Here is a 23282-nt window from a genome sequence, read left to right on the forward strand (position 1 = left end):
AATATATATATATACATACATACACACACACACATATATTTTAGTAATAGACACAATGCAATGACATAAAATAAGGTGGGAGGATGTTTGGGCAGGTAAGAAAAGGTAACTGTTCTATAATCATATATCTATGTGCTCACAAATCAAAAGAACATGAAAATGAGTACCCATAGATACCTACTACTATAGCATATTGTTGCCCAGCCTTATATTGGAGGCCAGTGAAAAAGAAAGGAAGAAAATAGAATCTGATATCTACACTGGAAAAAATGATTCCTTGATAGAGCTATCTTACAAGGGTACATCAACCAAAGTTCCTGCTAAAGATGCCTGCGTGACTAAATTGGCAGGGGGTTTTCAGCTGAGTATTTCTTTTGAACAAGCAAATCACAGTAATTAAAGTGCTTTATGATGTGTGTAGTGAACAAGAATTATTGCCTTTACAACTTAGTGTGCTTCCACACAGAAATTTGGGTCGATCTATTTCATCTGTCTGATTGGTAGCCAACATGTTTTGCTAAGGCCACTAATTGATTCTATAAATTTTTTATTCATGTGAAAGATGGTTCCATTAACCTTCTTTTGGGTGGTTTTCCTCTTTTTTTTCTTTTCTTTTTTTTTTTTTTTTTTTTTTTTTTTTTTGGGGGGGGGGAACTGGGCTCTAACAAGGCAGGAATTGTAATAACTTCCAGAAGAACCACAGGGGAACTTAGTTTTACATTTAAACAGAATAAAATATCTGGTCATACTCGTAACCTTGTGATCATTTTCAAGATTATTTAACTAGTGCCTATTCTACTTTTTTTTTTTTTACTTAACATGCTTTATCTTTGTATGCAGCATTGTCTGGAAATTATGGAAAAACATACCTGATTATAGGGTACACAAATATTGGCAACTCAATGGCCAACAAGATAAAAGTATCTGGCTAGAACAGAAGACTATAGAGGTAACCCAAATTCAACATAGGAGAAAACTCCTCCATGAGATCTTCAGTATTTCGTAATTTCACACTTCAACATTTTAGAGGTTGTATTTTGTACTTATCAGTACCATACTTCATTTTGTGTCTAATTTCTTAATTCCCTTCCAAAATAGATATCTGGTGAGTGGTTGGCTTGATCATTGAATAAAAAAGTGATGAATTATCAGAATTAGCATAAATCATACATTGTTTATTCATCATAGGTAACCCCTCATGAACGGCAACGCACCTCACGTGCTGCCTCCATACTCAATCTGCGTAGGTCAGCATCTGTACCAGTAACGGTTGAACCAACACGAGGAAGAGCTGCCTTTTTCTTAACTACAGCACTTGATATTGGAGCCTTCGGAGCAACTCGGACATAACTGAAACCTAAACCCCGACCAGATGGATCACCAACACCTGTAATTTCAAGACGTTCAATATTTTCCCGGTCCTGTAAGCACAGAATAACCATGACAAAGAGAATAAGGATTCAGCTAATGGAGAATGATAAGCTAAAATTGCAATATGTCGCACCATATTTCAGGGATATATGCAAAAGTATCTAAACTAACATGCAACAAAAGAGGAAGTCTTAGAAAAGGGCTTATACCCACATATGGTTCCCACTACCATGGCGTCTACGGAAGGTCATAAGTGTTCGAAGCCTTACTGCCGCTTTGCAAAGTGGCTATTACCTGATCTAGCCTCACAAGCAATAGGTCACAATAGAGCAACCTTACCATTACGAAAAAATATTAGCTTTGTTCCTTTCATTTATTTTTGGCATAAAAATGAGGTATTGGATTTTATTTGCCAAAACAGAAATCATCTCATTCCAAAGTTTTATTATTCACCCCAAAACCCTTAGATGACACCCAAAGGAAGAGGCAGTCAGCCACAGTGTTATTATCTGGGTTTAAATCCCTCCGCTTTGTCTTTGCCTGGCCTCTTAGGCTTCCACCCACCCTTTTATTTCCTCTATTCTATTCCCCTCCCCCCACCCCCCCTTTCTGACTCATTTTGTAAGGGTCTTTATTTATTTATTTATTTATTTTATTTTTTTTTTTTTTGGGGGGGGGGGGGGGGGGGGTGCGTTTATAGATTATTATTCATCCCCACAAAAAAAAGAAGAGTGAACCCGGTGCTGAAGGCTTCCACACAACTGCACAAGCAGATTCCAGGGTTGCATTTTTCCTCTGCAGCTTTACCCCAACAAATTTTGCTGACAAGGCTATAAAACTGTGGTCCACCAACCATTGCACTAAGGCCCGTCCCTTGGGAGAATTCGTACAGAAAAAGACGTTCAAATTTCAACTGAATCTGTCCCAAAACCAGTAGGAAAATCATCAAATCCATCCAGATGCTCATAGGATGTGGCCACTGTCCGATAAGAACCAAACCGTTAAATCCCCCACCTCAGACCACTTCCAACTCTTGAGTCCAAGTCAACCCATAGCTATTTATGGTATTAGACGATTAGTACATGTAAGAAACCTCATAGTTTATACATAAGCAATTCAATACAAATTTCTCATCATATTTTGTTCCTACCATTACAAGAGGTATATAGTATTTAGGTTGTTATTACATGTTTAAAATTGCACTTTTTGCATCTAAAATTTGCATTTCCATGCATCTCTTGACCATTTTCATAGGTATCTTTAACATATCTCGAGTCTGTCCTACATATGATATCACATCTATTAAGATTGACCTTTCTCCTATTGATATCATAAAATGGGCTACTGTACCCAGTAAACGAGGTTCCTTGCATTGCAGGGTATGGGGACAGGGGAGGGCATAATGTAACTTAACCAAACAATACTAAAATCCTAGGTTTAATCCTTCAAGTTGATACTCCACCTGTTCTTGCTACTACTGATTTCTTGGATCCAAACTTGTTCATTGTTGACATGTTCCTGCTCTTCATTTTTCAAAGTACTGAATGACAGGAGGACTAAATCTCCATTAGGAGATTTGTAACCAGGGATGCCAAATTACTGAATACCTCCCAATACCCTCATAACAGGATAAGTTTCAGACTTTTAGGTTGCTCTAAAATTTGATTATTGCATTGGTATCCCTGTTCTGGACCTATCAACTAGCGATTGTTTCTGAAATCAAATGTTATCTATGGTGTATTTTTCAATCAATTGAGATATTCTGGAAGCCTTGCAGCATTTCCAAATTATAACAGAGTTAAGGTTTAATTTGCAATCAGTGGGCCTTGACCTTTAGCTCTTGGACAATGACACAGTCACTTGCCCCACTGCCTAGTTTGCAACTAACTGGGCATTGAATCATGATCACAAATTCACAATGTTACAGTAACATCCAGCTAATGATCTATACATTATAAAGGCTCACTAACAAATAGCATTGATAATTGGTAATTGGTAATTGGTAATTTCAACCCAAACGAGCATATTGTATGGACCACATATGTTCCAAAGTCGTACGAAATCACAAACAAGCTAACAACCTTGAGTCTTATAGTAACATGGGTTTGACAAACCCTATGACATGGACTCCGACACATCTAACCATTTTTTGCCCTAGGGAACTTCACGTTGTTCACTCTGCTGAGAGTTTACACACACCTATTATTTTATACCAAACATGCTTCACCGAATTCTGAAAGTTAAATATTGTGAAGACAAAGATAAACTTCATACTTTTTTGATCAATGAATATCGAAACAAGTGGAAAACAGAACCTAGGTCGGACACTGGCAAGAGGAAAAACGAATAAGCTTGGTTACCTCCAATAAACGATCATCTACAGAAAGAGGCATTACCCAGTAAAGGTCCTGACTATGCAGGGGCCTGGGAAGAGTCAATTTGGAGAGGTTAGTCTCACCTTCAATCTTTTTTGCATAAAGTAACCTTCAAGGCTCAAACCCATACATTTTCCCTAGCAGCCCCAACCTTTTATACGTACTGGAAGTAACAGCCCATAATTCGCAATCAGCTATACAAAAATAAATTTTACCTGACTAATACATGCAACAAAATTGCTGCTCAGGTTCCAGGGGGTTATCTGAAGTTCCCTCTCAATATGGGATGCTGCAGCAAGAGCAATGGCTTCATCTGGAAGTTGGTTCATTGCAGAAGAAAGGCCAGAAGGGTTTGTTAACTTGCTTATCCCTAAACGTTTTAGCCGATGGAGACCAGCAAGCATGCTTTCGTAGGCACAAACCTGATGAAAGATAATGCATAAGAGCTCATACAGAAAATGTAACAGTGAAAAAAGATTCCAAACAATAAATTCAACTTATCCCATATCAGAATTTAGTACCAAGCCCAACAACAATCAAATGATATAATTGTAACTATGATGATGACAATGGTAAAAAATCTCCAGGTTAAGCTGTCAGAAAATCGTCAAACTTGATGTAAATATTTACAAACATAATCCAATAAAAACATCAATCTGTTTCCATCTTAAATAAATTAAAGTTAGTTCTATTCTTAACTTCTCTATATCTATTAAGGACTCTGTATTGGTGCTCTAGACACCTAAGACATTTTTGATGGTATGATAAGAAATATCATTAGTTCAATATTAAATCTTGTTAAATTCTAATTCTATATTAAACAAGGAGACAATGACATCACAAACTTAATGCTTTAATATTAATCAATGCATGTTCAAGTTTTGGTCATGCTTCACATAGTACATGAGGAGAATGGCAAACAGAATTGGCAAAAGTTCTCCTTCCTCAATTGGTAGGAAGGAACCCGCAGTCCTGGTGATGTGAACATGAGAGTCCCATCATCAATTCCCCCGTTCTATTGTTTAGGCTCAAAACTACCATTCCTATGACCACGGTGAAGAAATCCCACCTCCAACATGGATTAAGGTAAACTTGGACCAACAGAATTTGTGTAGCATACATAATAAGTCGGTTCAAGCTTCTAATATTCAGTAAAGTTGAATTTATATATAGTAGAATATCAAAACCAACAAAAGACACTTAAATATTTGAAAACCTGAGAAAGTGAGTGATGAGCACATTTATGTGTGAAATCTTAGGGCATAAATCATGCATTTTACACACTTAGAGTGGAGCTAGCTTGGGTATTATGTTGTTTTTACAGATTTTATGAATTTTTAGGATTGGAGTGAATATTTGGAGTTTTGGGTATCAAATATGCAATTTTACACGTCAAGAGGTCCGTTCAAATTCTCAAGTGAGAAAATGGGCCTGATTTGGAGCATGATGGGCTAGAGATGTGAAGCCAATTTTGATCTATGGCTGAGATTAGTTATGATTTTTATTTTATTTTACTTTATTGTAATTGCAAAATGTATGGGCCCACAAATAGTCAAAGATTAAATTTTTCTATTTTTTTCCATAGATTTTCTAGAAGATTTTATTTTATTAGATCTTATTTATTTCTTTAATTATTGGGTAATTTTCATTTGGACCCCCTGAGGTTTGACCTATGTCATTTTTAGTCCAAATAAATGGACACTTTGCATCTGCCTCCCCTGAGGTATCCAATAAGGTCAATTAAGGACAAATTGTGATTTTTATGACCAAAATACCCTCATATTAATTTGCATCATGTCTTCATAATTAAAAAAGAATGAGTTATTTGCATCTTATAAATTTATGAATTATTAAATCTTTGAATATAAAAATTTAACGATTTAAAATTTGTTAATTTTTTCCCCAATTCCTACATCTTCTTCATCTTTATTTCTCTCTATTTCCATAGCCACAGATCTTTAAACCCTAAATGTTTCAAATTCAACCATGAACTTTACTCGCTGTAGTGGTGGGGATGATCAGGTGGAAACTTGGAGATCGCTTCCATGATAAGAGAACGAGAAGATAAATCCACAAAGAGAAGCTTGGACTCAGCATGACGGAGAAGAACGGAGATGGTGTTGGCGTCAAGACAGAGTGTTGATGGTGTTGAGAATAGCACCAGACATCTGAATGGCGAAGTGGAGCTCATAAACGGCGGGGAGATTTGGTGCAAAGACAGAGACGACTTGTTTTCTTCCGATGCGGAGATACGAGAGAGCGGAGGCAAGTTGCAAGCAGCGGCGATAGGTTTGAGACCATGTGTAGGTGGTGGTGTTGTAAATGATGGAGGTGCAGTCGCCGTAGACGGTGGCTGAAACCTAATGGTGTGAGAGGAGGACGAGTAGCGGTGACGGCACACCGGTGCCGGTGAGTGGCTGTAATGGTGGGGATGCGAGTAAAGTTCATGGTTGAATTTGAAACATTTAGGGTTTAAAGATCTGTGGCTGTGGAAACAAAGAGAAATAGAGATCAAAGAAGATCAAAGAAGATGAAGGGTCCAAGATGAAGAAGATGTAGGAATTGGGAAGAAAATTAACAAATTTTAAATGGTTAAATTTTTATTTTAAAGATTTAATAATTCATAAATTTATACGATGCAAATAACTCATTCTTTTTAATTATGAAGACATGATGCAAATTAATATGAGGGTATTTTGGTCATAAAAATCACAATTTGTTCTTAATTGATCTTATTGGATACCTCAGGGAGGCAGGATGCAAAGTGTCCATTTATTTGGACTAAAAATGACATAGGTCAAACCTCAGGGGGTCCAGATGAAAATTACCCTTAATTATTTTTCTCTCTCCCCACTTCCTATTTCTTTTACATTACTATTTTACTTTTTCTCTTTATCTATGTCTCTCTCTCTCTTCCTCTCTCTTCTCTTCTCCTTAATTTTCTAACGAAATTAGGTTTTCTTTATTTTTTTTTCCTTTTTCCTATTTCGCTTATTTACTTCCTTATTTCTACCCCAATTCACCATCTCTTATAAATATACTCTCCCCTCTACACTTCCTTTCTCTTTAGTTTTTTTTAGGCCATACATTTTCTTCTCTTTAGTTTATGTAAGTTTTCTTTAGTTCTTTGATTGCTTTGTGGGGTTCTAGTTTCTAGATTGAATGTTTAGGTTCAATTTTGCTATATAATGCAATGAATATTGAAGTTGTTTAGTTTATTTTATGCAAGTGTGTTTCCTTTCTTTTGAGTAATGCAATTTCAATTTCGAGTTCAAGCTTCAAGTTTCGAGTTTCAATTTTCAAGAGGATTTGTTTTTCTCTAGGTCTAGCAATTGCAGATTTGGATCATTCCAGATCTGGTTGTTAGGGTTGGTTGAGATTTAAATCTATTGTTCAAAAATTATTTTTCTCATTCAAGATTCAAAGATGCAAGTAAGTAAGCCTTCGTCAATAATCTTCTCTCCCCCCCCCCTCCATTCCCTCTTTTGTCTACCCCTCATATTCTTAACTTTGAATTTATTTTTCAGCATTTATTTATTGTTTTCCTTTACACCTGGGTCCTTGATCAAAGATACCTACAGTCGTGCCTCTCTTTGGTTAAGGTTTCCCTTTTCCTTTTATTGCTTTGTTATTTGTTTTGTTATTTACTTTCTACATTGTTTTCCTCTTTAATATCCGTTCCCCCGATCGGTGGACTGTAAGCTATGGCAAAGGGTCCACGGTCAAAGTCATTCTAATTATACTTCCCTTCCCTCGATTCAGAGCTAACACTCGGATCACTTCCCTTTTATTTATTTATTTATTATTCGCATTTTTCTTATTCCTACCTTTTATTTATTTATTTATTTATTTATTAGATGATGAATGGTTACGTTATGTTTGTTTTATTTTTAGTCTCAATTTGATCGCATTAAATGTATGTGTTAGGACCGCTCATTTAGTTTAATTAATTATTTAAAATTTTGAATCATTGCACTCTCGCGTTACCATTAAGAGGTTAAATTCTGAAGTGACATATCTCCCTGAGATCGACCCGTTAGCTACACGATACCTTGTGCTTGCGGTTATTTTTATTGGTATTTCAGCGTCCAAGAAGGAAACTAGGTGATTATAAAAATTGGGTACAATATTATACACAACTACATTCGTGCGGCTATATTTGAATTCACAATATGAGTCCTGCTTCTTCTTGGCAGCATGGGATATTCATCAAAGACGACCTTATTAAATCTAACTGGAGCTTCTTTAACCCCAGCCAACTCTGAAACATCGCTTGAACTTTACTTTTCTCTACTGCATCCAGCCTCTTCCCTTCCTGGCTTTAGGCCTATTTCCCTATGTAATTTTCTCCATGAATTCAGTGCCAAAACTCTTGCAAGCAGGTTCCAATTAGTCCTCGCCTCTCTTTCCAACCCCAAAATCAACTTCATTTCATGCAAGAGCACTGCTGACAAGATCCACTTCTGTGGAAATTGTTGGTCTTTAATTGGCAATATTCCCCAACTGCTCTCCCAAAAATTGATGTCCACAAAGCTTTTGATTACATGCAATTGGAATTCATTAGTGAGGTCTTGACCTCAGATGTACCTTCCCCTACCTTTGTCCATTGAATCCACAAAAAATCTCCTCCCTCCTCCTTAGTTACAGTCAATGGCTCCCCTACTGTCTGTCCATTGAAAGTCAGTGTCAACCAAGCCTGTGCCTAACTCCATTCCTCTTCCCCATTGAAGTCTTCTCTAGAAGCATCCAAGCCAACCCTGCTACACAGATGCAGACACTGAATCCTTCATTGAAGCCAGATGACCATATTCCCCCCCCCCCCCCCTTTACATGTTACCTAGTATTTGAATTACTCTCTTCCACACTCTCCTAGGCCCTGAAGCTTGTGTATAGCCCTCCAACCCCTATCCCCCCTTCTACCCCCACCACCACCCCCCCCCCAAAAAAAAAATAATAATAATAAATAAAGAGAGAGAAAAGAAAAAAATTCCAGAACTTGGGTAAACCCCTTTTTTCCCCACCAAAAGAAAAACATGGCCTATGACCCACTTTTGAGTGATACAGCATCTGTGAAGCTAACCAAATCACTCATCTTTGTTCAAATTCAACATTTTCTTGGACAGCTATATCAACACTAAAGAGTCAGATTATATTTCCTTTTAAAGAGATCACCCATGGGACTTCACCCACACACCGGACCAACCTAGAGGGAATCATTAGGGAGAGGAGAATTTTAATGAGCGGCAATTTAACTGTTAGGAAAATACAGAAAAAATCATATCATATAATAATAAAAAGAGAAAAAATTAGTAATGAATAAAATTAGTGAAATAAAAATTTTCTAAGGATAGAAGACAAAGGTTCTGTGTTGTCAAAAATATTTATATTTACATTAAACTACACAAACTTGTTATTCATTACAATACATTCTCTTCTCAGTATGGGTACACATTCATTCATCCATGTGGACGGACAAAAATGCTTAAGCTCTTCTTAGCATGCATATTTCAAGAAAATCATCCAGCAAGTCTTTTGCAGCAGAAACAAACGTTGGGCAATGACATGAAATATACTTACATTCTCAGGTGCTACCATCCTTCTGAGTTCTTCTTCCAATGGAATGCGGAAATTGCATCTCATAACCCAAAACAATCCACCTGGTCGCCTCTAACGGAGTCCCATATGCAAAAAGTATTGACTATTAGTATAGGAGTGAGCAGTGAATATTGCTATACAATCATGAAGTACCACTCTGCTCACAGGATAACATAAGGAAATTATCCCAAGACTGAGAGTGATGATGAATCAGGTTTGCATAAACTGAATTTAGCCAGCTAAAAGTATTAAGAGAAAACAATAATAATAATAAAAAGATATCCAAGTTAAAGACGTTTGGCAGTTCTATCCTGGACTCAACCAGCAACCAAAAAAAAATCCTTTATCAAGATGGGCCGCAGTCTCAAGCAGGCAGGTTAAGTAGATTTACCACTATTACGACGTAATAGAAATATCAAGAGAAAAATATCAAAAGCACAGTCTACAGTAGTGTTCACATGTACAGTGTTACAGGCTTACAGCCCATATTTGACTAGTGTGGAATGCCTCTGAAAAGATCATGTCCAATCAAGTGGTAAGAGATTCTAACTTACGCTGCCATAGTTTGGTCTCTATTTTCAACTTTAGAAAGAATATTTTATTTCACTGCAATAGAATCCCAGGTAATTTCTAATTTCAGTTGTTACTACTCTTTTCCTCCCCAGAATAAGAGTCTTTATTTTCATAGATGGCAGCTAGATATTAAGGATTATCTTCATTTTGATTCTAAGGAACTCAACAGAAAACACTATACTCAACCATCATTATTTAAAATAATTTAATGCAGCTAATGGATGGACCCCTCCCCCCCCCCCCCCCCCCCCCAAAAAAAAAAAATGTTTGAGAACGTTTATTGTCCCGGTGAGAGAATGAAGGGCTGAGAGAGCTGATCCTATCTATTTTTATTTTAATCTTCATCTTCCATCTTCTACTTCTTCCCCCCCACTCTATCTCTATTCTTGTTGCTACTGCAAGGTCACAAATCAACTGCTGCTGCATGCTTGTGGGGATCAGTGTCTATTTTCAATCACCATCAAAGATTGCTCCTCTTGCACACTGCCTGTAGGAGACTGATAAATTCCGGTTATTGGGGTTCTCTGTCCAGATCCTGCTGCAACTCAGACTTGCATGACTCTGAAAACATACAAGGAATTTCGACCGAAATGCCTGCAGTTTTTAAAATCGAAACGAAATTCAAAATATTTTGGAAAGTTATAGGTTTCAATCAAAACGATACGAAATTTCAGTCTAAACGATCCAAAATTTCGTATCAGGCCAAAATGATACTCACAATGATAAAAATCAAACATTTCAATCGGAACCTGTGTTATTTTGCAGGTTCCGCCAGTTTCGACTGAATCGTCTCTCCAAATTTTGACACAAACCCCTTTTTTCCCCATTTCTATTGCATTCTACCCTCTTTTCACCTCATTTTAGCAACTCCTTTGCATTCCTTCTTCAATCTTGCTCCTCCATTGTTGAGAATCTAAGAAGATGAGTTAACAAACATCTCCATTTCTTATTTTTGTTTTGTTTATGGTTCAAATCAACTTAGATTGCTTTCAAATTAAAGTATGTCTAGTTTAGAGTGTTGATCTATGAATTTGTGCGGTCAAAAATAATGTTTGGTTCTTACTTCTTCCTAGTATTTTTTTTTTCTGTTATTATAAATTATTTAGTAAATTACATAATAATTTACTAAAAATGTATATGTACACTTGTATAGTAGATGTATGAGCTTCAAATTAATGTATGTGACACACCATATTATTGTGATGGTGTTGAATCAAATTTTTTTTTTCTGTTAGTTATCTATTTTTACTATATTTAATACATATTTAAATAATTTTAAAAATATTTAAATATAAAAAATACTAATTATTTTTAAATCTAAAAATAGGAGAGTATTAGTGGAAGCATGTATGCAATTTTTGGAGCATGTCGTGGAGCTTTTTAAGATAATTAATGTGTTTCTATATATTTTTTAAATTATTTAGATATTTAAAAAATAATTATTTATTTTTGTTAATATTTAAAAATAGGAGGTCATTATTAGAAACATGTATGTAATTTTTGGGGCATATTGTGGAGCTTTTCAAGATACTTAGTATATATTTATTATATTAAGCACTCTCCTTCAAACATATCAAACATAGCTTGGCAACACAAAAGGCCACTAACAGCCAATAGGAAGAAGAGCGAGTATAATTACTACAAGAAACAAATAGGAGGATGTGGGACCACTAGATTAAATGTGCATCTAGTTGTGGGAAACACGGATGTAGTAGGATGCCAAAAGGTGCCCTCAGAGGTAAGAAGGCAATGGCCTCATACTTGACTGGGGGAAAGCAAAAGAGGAAAGAGAAGAGAACACATAGGGAAGAGTTTGAGGATGCATGCCTAGATGACCTTCCAAAGCTAGGAGAGTAAGATTTTGATCCAGCGGAGCCAAGAGAGCAAGATGATCCAAAGGAGTTAGGAGAGTATGGATGTGACCTTGACCCTGAGTCCAAACAGATGAGGAGGGCGATGATGATGAGTAGGGAGCAGGTGAGGGTTAATGACATGAGGAGGCAACAGGGGGCTATGGTTTGTGGGTCCACTAAAGAGCCAACAAGTATGGAAGGCACAGGCAACTCCCAAGTCCTTATAAGGAGTCAGAGCGTAAGGCAAGAGATTCCTATCCCACGGGCCCCAACAAGGGGTCGAGCTTCATCAGCACATGCTACAGATCCAGATCTCGAGATTCTTTGCAATGATCTGGCCTTATTTAGGAGGCCTAAGCAAATAAAAGAAAGTTGAAGCACTTATGGGGGAGCATGAAGGAAAAAGTGGGGATGGCTTTTTCCAAATGGGCTATATACCATAGTATTCAAGCACATACAACCCAAGAGCCCTACTATAGGATATGATTGAGGAGATAGGCACAGCTGGGAGTGATGTACAGGGGCCCACTCCATATGATGAGATATCTAAGGTATATTTTCCTAAGCATAAAGAGGACTTGAATGAGTATATTAATGGATTAAGCCCATATGGGCTTATTATGGAGTGAATGTGATGGCTAATGGTTGGATTGGTCCCACTAAACAGTCCATCATCAATTTCACGTTGAATTGTGATGAAAGGACAATGTTCCTCAAGTCAGTAGATGCATCCAGTGCAAAGAAGGATGCAAAATACATTTATAAATTATTAAAACAAGTAGTGAAGAAGGTTGGAGTGGAGAATGTGATCCAAATTGTGACAGATAATGGCTCCAACTACAAGAATTCTGCGTTGAAGATGCAGGGAAACCCCAGGTATCAAAATATGCTTCTACTTCTAGTACTAATTTTTATTTTTAAATACATATGTTACATATTTACATTATATGTACACTTTATGACTTTGTATTGATGCCTTGATGGACAGATATACGCTCTTTTGGACTCCATGTACTGTTCACTGCATTGATTTAATGCTAAAGGACATAGGAAAGGTCAAGCTTGTGAAGAAGATCGGGAAGCAAGCCTGACAAGTTAGCACCTTCATCTATAACCACACCTATGCATTAAAGATGATGAGGGACTAGTGTCAGGGTGACGTAGTGAGGCCATAGATAACTAGATTTGTTACCTGGATAGCATTGCAAGGCTTTGAGAGTAGGAAGACTAGTCTTTGAAGCATGTTTTCATGAAAGCATTGGTTTAACTAGGAGGGTTCTTCATCCATAGGAGGAAGGAGAGCACAGTTGACCATACTCGATGACAATTTCTAAAATAATGTGAGGACAGTGGTGAAGATGTTTGAGCTTGTTGTGAATGTGTTGAGGAGGGTAGATTAACAAAGAAGACATTCTACCACGCATATGGGTTGCAGTAGATAGGATGAAGCAACAAGTTGCTTAAGTCTACCCACAAGACAACAAGAAAATCATTAACATCATCCAAAAGTTAGATGGGCGTCTATGTTGTAGCATCCACTACATAAGGCTAGTGAATTGTTAAGTCTAGGAATCAATTTAATTTTCAATATGTTATCACACTATTAAATATTGACTATTCCCTCTTATATTTGCTTTTTCTTACACAGCATAGTATTTAAATCCCAAGTACCATTACAAAGACAATCTTGGGATGAGGCAAGATTTGATGGATGCCGTCCAAACTGTAGTGGAGAGGCTGGAACCGAATCCATCTAAACAAACAACCATCCTTATGGAGGTGAGATAGTGATTTGATATTCACAATTTATAGTTTTATAATAAGTCATTAAGTTAAGTTAAGTACTAACCTAGTTATTGTTTTTTTTCCTTTATAAAGTTTATATATTAGATATAAAGACACTAGGGATGCCACTGGGAGCTTCGGTCGTTCCGTGGCCGTATCGAGACGCCTGGGGTAAGTTAATTCATTATACATTTAATTAATTATATTATATCTTTAACTTAGTTATTTAAGTATTGAAATAACTTCAAGTCTATGTTTGTTGTAACTAAATGGTGGTTGCAATTTGGACATGACTCACCCCATTTGAGTAAGATTACAAACAAAGTGTTCTCCCAGACATGTTTTGCCACTGGTTGTGAGCAACGTTGGAGCACCTTTAGCCTCATCCACTCAAAGAGGCGCAATCAATTGGGTGTGAAACGTCTAGAGGACCTTGTCTACTTATACTATAATATGAGACTGAAGGAGGATCATATTAGACTGGGGTTGGACAGAGAGAGTAACAATATCGAGTTGGTCGACATATTTAAGATGGACGATGATGATAACCCAATAGTTGACTGGATCAAGGACAGTGGAGAACCCTTCTGGATGAGGAGGGAGGTCATCCCAATAGACAAGTTGACGAGGAGATGGGGGTTTGATGTGGCAGACTTCATGTCCCAGGAGGGGAGTACACATGCAATGACCCCTCGACCGTTCATGCCACACCCTAGTGCATCCACTCAGAGGATTTGTCTGGTCCAACACAAAGGATGATGCGACTCAGGCACCCCCCCGACAACAACAATGATGGAGGGAATGAGGAGGGTGTTGGACCTCATAATCAGGATTCAGTTGATCCTGGGGACAAACGACCACCACCACCATCACTAGTACATGAGAGTCGGGGGGAGACGACTACCGAGATTCACAAGCGAGAGTTAGTTCACCCACGCGACGCAGGATTCGGACCATGCTGGAGCTGCATCACAAGGCAAAAATGTTTCCTTGACATATTTGAGGAAGGGGAAGGGGAGACGGCACAGATATAGCACGGAGGATACGCCATCATATTGGTCTTACTATTCGGATGATGCGGAGAGCTTGGTGGGATCTATGAAATCGATGAGCATAGATGATTCCATAGACTCCACCTCCAGAAGATCCGGCTAGCATAGGCTTGCAGAGACCTCATATGATATTGTTGGGGAGAGTATTGGTTCTACATGGGTCGACTTATGGAGCTTATGGTTAGGACACCATAAGTTATGGACCTTATGGTGTCCCTCTTGGCTATTCAACTAAGGGTCAACCACCAATGAAGCCTAATGGCCATGGAGCTTATGAAGCTTATGGTGTCCCTCCCACTGTCACCTATTGGAGTCGGCCACCGGAACCCTATTGTCAATATGGAGCTTATAGTGTCCCTGGCCCTGCCGACAACAAAGGTGTTTCTTCATTTGTTGAGCAGATCTTTTACTCTATCCTACACCACAACCACCACCACCACCAGCCTTTCCATATGCAGTTGAGCCAGTTCCTTATCCAGAGATTCACAACTTTCCACCATCAAGACATCTTAGGCATATGGATGATGAGGCCACTAACAGAGTTGTAGTTGCCGACTTATATGGGGCAAACATCATAGGACTTGTATTGTCATTTGTATAGGGTGCAAAGGGAAGAGGGAGACATGGAATAGAGTAGACTTGTAATTGCTAATATTCTCACTTCTTCTCATATATACTATATACTTGAATGTTACATTTTCAACGGGTTTTTTTTTTTGGTAAACCAGTAGTTCTATAGTGTTTATTATGCTTGAAATAGGTACTATGCACAAATCCATACCATTTTGAGTCCATATGAGGACCGAAACTGAAGTTTGAAACTGCAATAAAAGAATACAAGTTTCAACCGAAATTGGAAATTTCAGCCTTTTCCTCAATTGGAATTCCTATTCAACCGAAATTTCTTCTATGCTCTGAAACCAGCCATTAGAATTGGCTGATCTCTGGAGCAGAAAACTCACTAAACACCAAGCATCGCTCAAACCAAGGTTAGAGAGAGTTCTGCTCGTTGGTTTCTTCCAATTCATTAAGTAAATCTATTTTGATGTTTTGTTCATGGTTCAAGGTCTCGCAAGATCTTGCCTAGATCACATTCGAGATATCGGTTTCATGAGACCTCGAGTTGAGATTAGGTGCGAAATAGAAAAATAGAAAAATAGAGTATCCCGATAAGTCGAGATTGACCGGGATCTTGGTTTAAGTTTTCGCTTAAATAACTGGTTCATCGAGACAAAACAAGATATCGTGTCTCGCCTCTATTCTCTCGAACTCCTCTTGACCTCTTTTCTTCCCCAGCTGCTGCTGTTCCACCTTTGGCCCAATTTTTTGTCAGATAAATGTTTGAATCTTCTCCTACACTACATGGACACTCCATCTAGCTCATCTACAATAAGTGTTTAACAAGAATCAATTGATTTTGAAGCCATTCTTCAACCAAGGTGTGTTTTCTTCCCCAAATTTCATTTTTTAGATCAAATGTTCTCCATTAGGTGCTTGGGTGGGGATTTTATATGTACGTTGAATATCTTTTTCCGGTCTATACTTTCATGGAACCAAAATTATTATTCTGTTATTAATTTATTCTTTTAATTTTTGTAATTAAAAAATAAATTCGTGAGAAATTAGAATTAATAAAACCATGAAAAATATTTATGTTTTGAAAATGATAGTACTATATGTTAGACTCCAATGGAAGGGCTACAACACTAAGAAGTCTTTTTGTTTTTTCTTTTTCACTTTTTTTTCATTTATATAAAATAATGGTTGTGCATTTCATGTTTTATAAGTCTGCATGTTCACTCCTTCAGCATTTGGTTTCTAAGTTAGGGTCAAGTTGGACTCATATGTACACTTGTTGTCTCCCAAATCTAGTGCCACTACTTTGTTTAGAAGGCCTAAATTAGGCGAAGACCAAATTTGAGCATCTCCTAAGCCCTAAAACCAACCGAGATACACCCTCAAGTTTAGCCTAGGGAAAAAAAAATACAAGATCTTGTGAGATCTCAATTTTTTCGATGGCCGAGATTTGAGTCGAGACCGAGATCTCAAACCATGGTTCTGTTGCAACCTGTCATCGGTCCTACTGCAGAGTGGTTTTAGATGAACTCCACCCGTCACATTATGCATGTATATATCAATAAACAATTGCTGCAGTAATCCAATGAAATGAACAACAAAAAGACTCAAGTACCTGTAGATCTGCACAATGTTTTAACCTTTTCCGTAGAAAAGATTCCGAAAGATTTGGGAATTGTCCAGACAATTCATCAGCTCGAATACAAGGAAGCAAGCCGCGCTTTTCATTGGCACAGAACTCACGGTAAATATATACCAATAGTCTGTTACCTATATAAGTCTGAAGACCTTTTGATCCAGGAGAAGTAACTTCCATGTGAGGCTCCTGAAAAAAATACATGGTTGAGAACAGTTTAGACAAAATTCTATATAAAATCTTCCTCAATAGAAAGAGGGGGCTGGGCCGCAGCCTGAGCATTTTACCAATACACAAGAAACAGCCACTAATAGGATTGAAAAAGTAATAAACAAATTATGCATAGACAAAGGAATTATCATTATGTGACATCCGATGGTAAAAAGTAAATAAGATCTGGAGACATGCAAATAAGATGGTAAAAAGTAAATTAGATCTGGAGACATGCAAATAAGATGTGTTTCTGCAGGGGTATCTAAAGAACTAAAACATGAGACAACCAACCTGCTGTCCAACAACGTTTATTCTGTCAATGCGCCTGAGAGAAAGCTTTCCCTTTGCAGAACGAACCAACAGATAGTCAGTCGAGGCCAATTTATGGGGAAATACGGGTGCTCTATACATATTAGTTTCAAGGGATGACAGGCTGTATTCATGTTTAATATCTCCAAGGAAGGGAGATTTTTCAGCAGGGTCAAGCATAAGGGCAGTCCCCAGACTGTTGCTTCCATTGCGCAATGAGGATACAGTTTGGTCGCCTGGGGCCGACTTCTGATAATAAGTGCACAATCGTGCACCCATCCCAACATTGCCTAACAATAGGGGTCTTTCTTCACAATACCTGCAACATCACATAAAACAACCAAATAAATTTAATCTAGCAGGTTACTTCATCCAACTTCTCACCTCACAACTCAAAAGTAGAGCTGGATTTTTTTTCTTTTCAAAAGACCCTATAAATTCCACAGATTACAAAACCAGAAATATGAGAGATTTCACAGTCATACAACATGAAGCAGCACTACATGATGAAGCATGAGATTGGAGAAAGCACTCAAACAACAATCTACTTTAGAAATCATAACTTCAAATGGGAATAGAGATCTCAATCTCAAGGAGAGGAAGTGACAGGCCAAACTGCAAAAGGGCCACACTGATGGGAAGGGGACAATCTGTCACCCGTAAAGGCAATAGCATCTTTTCAGGATCAGCTGCAAGGATCTCCAACAGACTCTGATTGATAAAAGCACTTCAAGCGATTGGAGATTCAAGGGGAGTGGACTAGTGGAAGAGTGAAAGAGTCAGCAACAAAGTCTAGGTTAAGGCTGCAGAAAAGTTTCAACCAAGACAAAGCAAAATTAAGGTTAACCCAAGTGGAAATATGGATAGAAGTAGTTGAGCTATGGATCTCAACCTGCCAACAAGGTTTCTGGTGGGCCTGTTCTGGTTCTTCCACAGGAGGGCATTCTCTGCACCAGAATAATGCTTTGATCATTGACAGTGCCTGGCTGGGTTGACACATACCTCACAGGGATTATAGGTCTTGGCAGTGGCTTTTTGGAGACCAGAAGGCAGTAAGTTCTTCGACTGAAAAGTGGCTGATTCTCCACTAGAGGGTCACGATCATCAACAAAGAACAACTGAGAAAGAGAGATACCATTACAGAGATACGTTCAGTGCTGACTTCACCACCACCACCAGTAGCCTTTGGTTGGTAAAGGGAAGGTTCATGGACAATGGTTTTACAGATCCTTTTTTTTTTCTTCTTCTTTTTTGGGTGGGGGGTGGATATGAAAATATATTATAAACACCCAAAGGGAAAGAAAGTACAAGAAGGGAAGAGAGAGAGAGAAAAAGAAGGGGGCGGGGAGCAACCAGACTAGGAACATCTGGAAGACATAAGCAAAGAGATACACAGACCCCAGGTAACAACAATGTGTTTGTTTGAATATGGTTGTGGCTTCAAGGATCTCTAGGGCCAGACTTGAATTTCATGCCCAAAACTAGGGTTTCAGTTAAGGTCTATAGGCGGTTACAACAAGTGGTTCCCCAATTGACTCCTAATAATTGTGTTCTCATTCCGCGATTTGAGTTTGGTTTGTTTCATGGGCTAGAAACGGATAAAGCTGGTGTGTTAGGCCTTTCATTAAGGTGGGATTATAACTTAAGGTAACAGGATAAAACTTTTGAAAGGAATTTTTATTTGGTTCCTTAGAAAATTCTCTTCAAGCATCAACAATTTTGGATAGGTGTATTTGGAGTCTGGAGATATCAGGTTTCTTGATTTTGGAGGGAAAATGAGGTGCTAATAACAAAGATGGGCAGATCCAGGTTTGGCTGGTCAGCTATGGCTGAAACTAGAATCAAAGGGTACAGATTAGGGAGTTAGAACAGATTGGGGTTTAGGTGGGAGAGAGAATTGAACCTACGGTTAGGGTTTAGGAAGAAGTTTTAAGCTGTCCTGAAATGAGGTTAAGGAGGGCTTCCAGTAATACCTGTTTACGATCTTTTTGATTGGAGCCTGGCTGATTTAACCAGCCCCAGACAGCCCCAAAAGAGGACCCAAACCCATGCAGCAGCAATAGCCAAACCAAAAGGGGGGCGGAAACCAAGCAGGGGTAAATTGGTCATCCTGGTTTGAGTCATGATTATTAGCGTCAAGTCCAGTTTTCTTTTTGGAAATTAATTCTGTTTTTATTTCTATTTTTGGAGTCCAAGTTGATGAGTAAAATTAGGTATTTGTTTGTTAGTTGAGTTGTTAGCTGGGATAAGATTGCTTCAGGAACCTTATCTTGAAAGTAGCTTCAGTTTGATTTTATTAGTAGTTGAGCCCTAATATTATAAGTGTTTGTTTACTTAAGGTTCAAGTTGGATCCTATTGCTTAGGGATTCCTTTTTGAGTCTATTTGGGTTTTTCAAGGCTATAAAAGTCAGTCTTGATTATGAATGAAAACTGAGTTTGAGAAATTGGCTTTAAAAGTCATGGGAACGTCTTAGGTACCCTGCGGCTGGGTTTGGGCTCTTGTTTCTTCAACTCAAGACATCCATCATCTTCTCCACACATTCAACTACAGCTACCAGCAAGCTTTTTCAATAGCAAGTAAGCTAAGAGAAGCCCCTAGCCCCTCCCCTGCAGTTTCAACCCATCCCTACCCCCTATCCCATCACCGTGGCCTTCCCTCTTCTCTTCCCCCTCCCTGCATCACAATAGACCTCCCTTTCCTATCCTACCAAATTCCCCAGCCCCTACAGATCCTCTCTACCCTCCCCCAGCATCGCCCTAAACCCTAGAACCTTTTCCTATCAGCCACTGCCCCATCAGCCCTAGCTATACAATTCTGAAAATTTTCTGCAACTCCTATTCTTCAATCAAATTATGCAGAATTTTTCAAAACCGTAGTTTAGCCAAAGTCAGATCTAAAACCCAATCCCAGCCTTTGTTTGGACCCTAGAACCATCCCTAACCCTTTGGTTCTATTATTCCCCCTTGCTGGACCTTCCTGGGCTAACTCTAAAGTCTAGGGAATTTACCTAAAATCCTAACCCTAGACCCAGGTTACAACACTGGCTAAAGCTGGCATGATGTTGTAGATGGAGGTTGAAGGCTGTCTCCTAAAGTGACCGTTAAGGATTTGAGCTGCAATTCACTTAGAACCTTCCTTGGGTTGATTTTTCAAAGTTATTGACAGAACCAGACCTGCTACTACTCGAATCTTCAAACTAATTGACAGATCCAATACTAAAACACACACGCACAGTGCTTGAATGGGAAGCTTTATTGCTCATTAACTAAATCTGCCCTCTCACCATCAAGTGGAGGGGTTTATTTATGCATAATACATTGGAGTCCTAAAATGATTTGGACTCCAAGCTAGACTCTAACTTAAAGTCACAAACTAATTCAAAATAGAACTAATTAACTTAGAATAGGAAACTTAAAACTGAAACAAAAACACAAAAAGATTATTCTGCCCTTATAGCTCAGGCAGAATTTACATTAATTAAAGCAATTAATTAAACTATTTCCATACTTAGCCTAAGCATTAAACCTTTGGGCCCATGGAATAGGCCCCTGACCACAGAAACCTATTAGACCAAGGCCCAACACCTATATTTCTCAACCCCAGGTTGATTTCAAAGGAAAATAGGCCAATCTGGTGCTGGATCTGCATCAAATCCTACTACTGGTTCGGGCATCCAAGTACAGGGGAGTACAAAGGATAAAACCAACCAAATTTGGACCTTCAGACCACTAGTAATAGAAGGGTAGTCCAGGGAAGGAGATTCAGAGAGGGATTGAGAAAGCTCAACAAGCTGGAAATGGTAAATCCCTTATCGCAACAAGATTGGTTTTTGACCCACCAGCACTGCCCTCCTTCCATTCGTATCATTTGGATCAGAGAAGTTGAAGATGGAAAAAAGATTTTCCCAACAGGCAAGTCTGAAGGAGCCTTGAGATCTCCATTGTTTGGATAAAGAGAGCTTGTGGAATGGCAATTGGCTACCAAAGAAGTGTCCTATGAGAGCATTTCCCACAAGGAGGCATCATTATCAAGGAGACCTGAAGGGCTGAGTTGAACTTTGGAAGCACCAAATAAAAGAAGGGCAGACTATCAGGACGGGTTACTAATCCAAAAGAGAATTCCACACAAAAGCAAAGAAGGGAAGTAGAAGGGACAGGAGAGAGCACTATTGATGAGGACATCAGTGAGTAGTTCTAAGTTAATCGGTGACACCGACATAGAGACCATCCGACGAAAGCATCTATGTGGATGGATGATGAGTTTGGAGGTTATTGGATTGCTAGGGTCCTATGGTTCGATGAGAAACACTGCCCATAGGCAGTTTGTTATTTTCCTTAGTCTTAGTGGGTTGGGTAGTACTTTACTATTGAAATATTCTAATTTCCTATTTGAGTCTTTATGGGATGGGCCTAGAGTCTATTTTGGCCCAATTTTGAATTATTTTGAGTTTGGGTTATATTTACAACTTAAGTTGAGGTTATTTTGGGAATTAAACATGTAGGGTTGTGAGGGAGGATCAATTTTTTTTTATTTAAACCTTGTATGGAATTCATTTTTGGCAATCAATGAATGAATGAAAGAATTAGCTCTCTCTCTCTCTCTCTAGCAGAACCATCACTTCTCTCTCTCTCTCTCTCTCTCTCTCTCTCTCTCTCTCTCTCTCCCCCCCCCCCCCCCCCCCTCTCTCTTTTTTTTTTCTCTCTCTTTCTCTCCCCCCCCCCCCCCGTAATCTCTCTTTCCTCCTTTCACCCTTGTTTTCCACTAGAAAATTTTTCCTTGCTCTCCTCTACAAAGATCTATCTCTCTTTTTTCTCGAAAAAGACCTAGTTTCTTTCCCGAAAATCTTCTTCTTCTTCCCCAAACCCCACAATTGTTCTGTTTTTTCTTGCAGAAAAAAAAATCTTTGTTCTTTTTTTTCCTTCCCTCTTTCCCTTATTTCCTTTTATTTTCCTACCCTACAGCAGTCTAGTTTTTCTTTTGTTAGTCTCCCTTCCCTTCTCTTTGTTTCTTTTCTTTCTCTCCCTCTCCTCTTATCACCTACACTCTTCCCTAGGATACACCATTAGTTCAAAATATTTTTTTCTCCTTTTTTAGGATTCACCACTACTTCAAAATATTTTTCTTTCTCTTATTTCTGTTCCTAAATGCTCTCTAACCCCTGTTTTGCAGCCAGGATCAGCAGGTAACATTATCTCTCCCTAAATATTTCTCATTTATTCTTTGGCAATAGTTCTGTTTAAAACAAAAAACTTCCTAAGACTCCCTTTACATTGTTAATTGTTGAATTCCTTGAGAAATCTGATATTGATTAGGACAGCTCTATTTTCTTTAAATTTCTTAATACCCTTGCATTCAATTTAGTGCTATGGTGCCAAGATCCCCATCCCCTTGTCCATGCTTGTGTGGCCGGGCTTGTGTTTTCTCCGCACTTCTGCGTAACGTTTCGTGCCCCTTTCTTCTCCGCTGGTGTTCGGTCTAGGCCCCTTTGGGCCCGTTCGGGTTCCCCCACGGGGGGTGGGGGTGGCCCGCCGGGGCTGGCGGCTGTGGGGCGCCTCTCTTTCCCTCCGTGCCGCCTCTGTCTGGTGGCGCCTCCCTCTGGCCCGTCCTTTGTCCTTCTCCTCCAGGATACCTACCTATTCTCCAGGGAAGGAAAGGAGATGCTTGAACCAACATCTTCCCATTTGATGGACTTTTATGCCTGTGTTTCTCCCAACTGCTCTTGGCACTTCTTCTCATCGCTGCCCATGTTATTTAGCATGACAGTGAAGAAGCGAGAATATCATAGAAGAAATGGTAGTAGCTTGCAAACCTCAACTCAGACATTATAAGCATCCACACCAGACTCATGTCCAGATTCTTTCAACTGTTCAAATACTTGTTTAGATCTTTAAAAGTTAAAACAACCTTGCCTTACATATGAAAAAAAAGGGATACCCAATGTA

At 38.6% G+C, this 23282-nt stretch overlaps 1 protein-coding gene across 1 annotated transcript in view; it reads right to left on the reverse strand.

The window, feature by feature from the left end:
- HAF01 (HAC13 protein (HAC13)) overlaps window positions 1-23282 on the reverse strand; it is an 81710-nt gene that overhangs the window by 20720 nt on the left and 37708 nt on the right. Inside the window, exons 12-16 of the mRNA XM_089136294.1 lie at window positions 17321-17657; window positions 16796-17005; window positions 9324-9413; window positions 3962-4168; window positions 1215-1421 (exon numbers count right to left, since the gene is read on the reverse strand). Of these exons, the coding sequence (XP_088992420.1) occupies window positions 1215-1421; window positions 3962-4168; window positions 9324-9413; window positions 16796-17005; window positions 17321-17657 (1051 nt within the window). The remainder of the gene's footprint in view (window positions 1-1214; window positions 1422-3961; window positions 4169-9323; window positions 9414-16795; window positions 17006-17320; window positions 17658-23282) is intronic.

This window comes from Hakea prostrata, chromosome 10, assembly GCF_041222555.1.
Source record: "Hakea prostrata isolate BN-2017 chromosome 10, UWA_Hpros_2, whole genome shotgun sequence".
In the NCBI taxonomy this organism is placed as follows: domain Eukaryota; kingdom Viridiplantae; phylum Streptophyta; class Magnoliopsida; order Proteales; family Proteaceae; genus Hakea; species Hakea prostrata.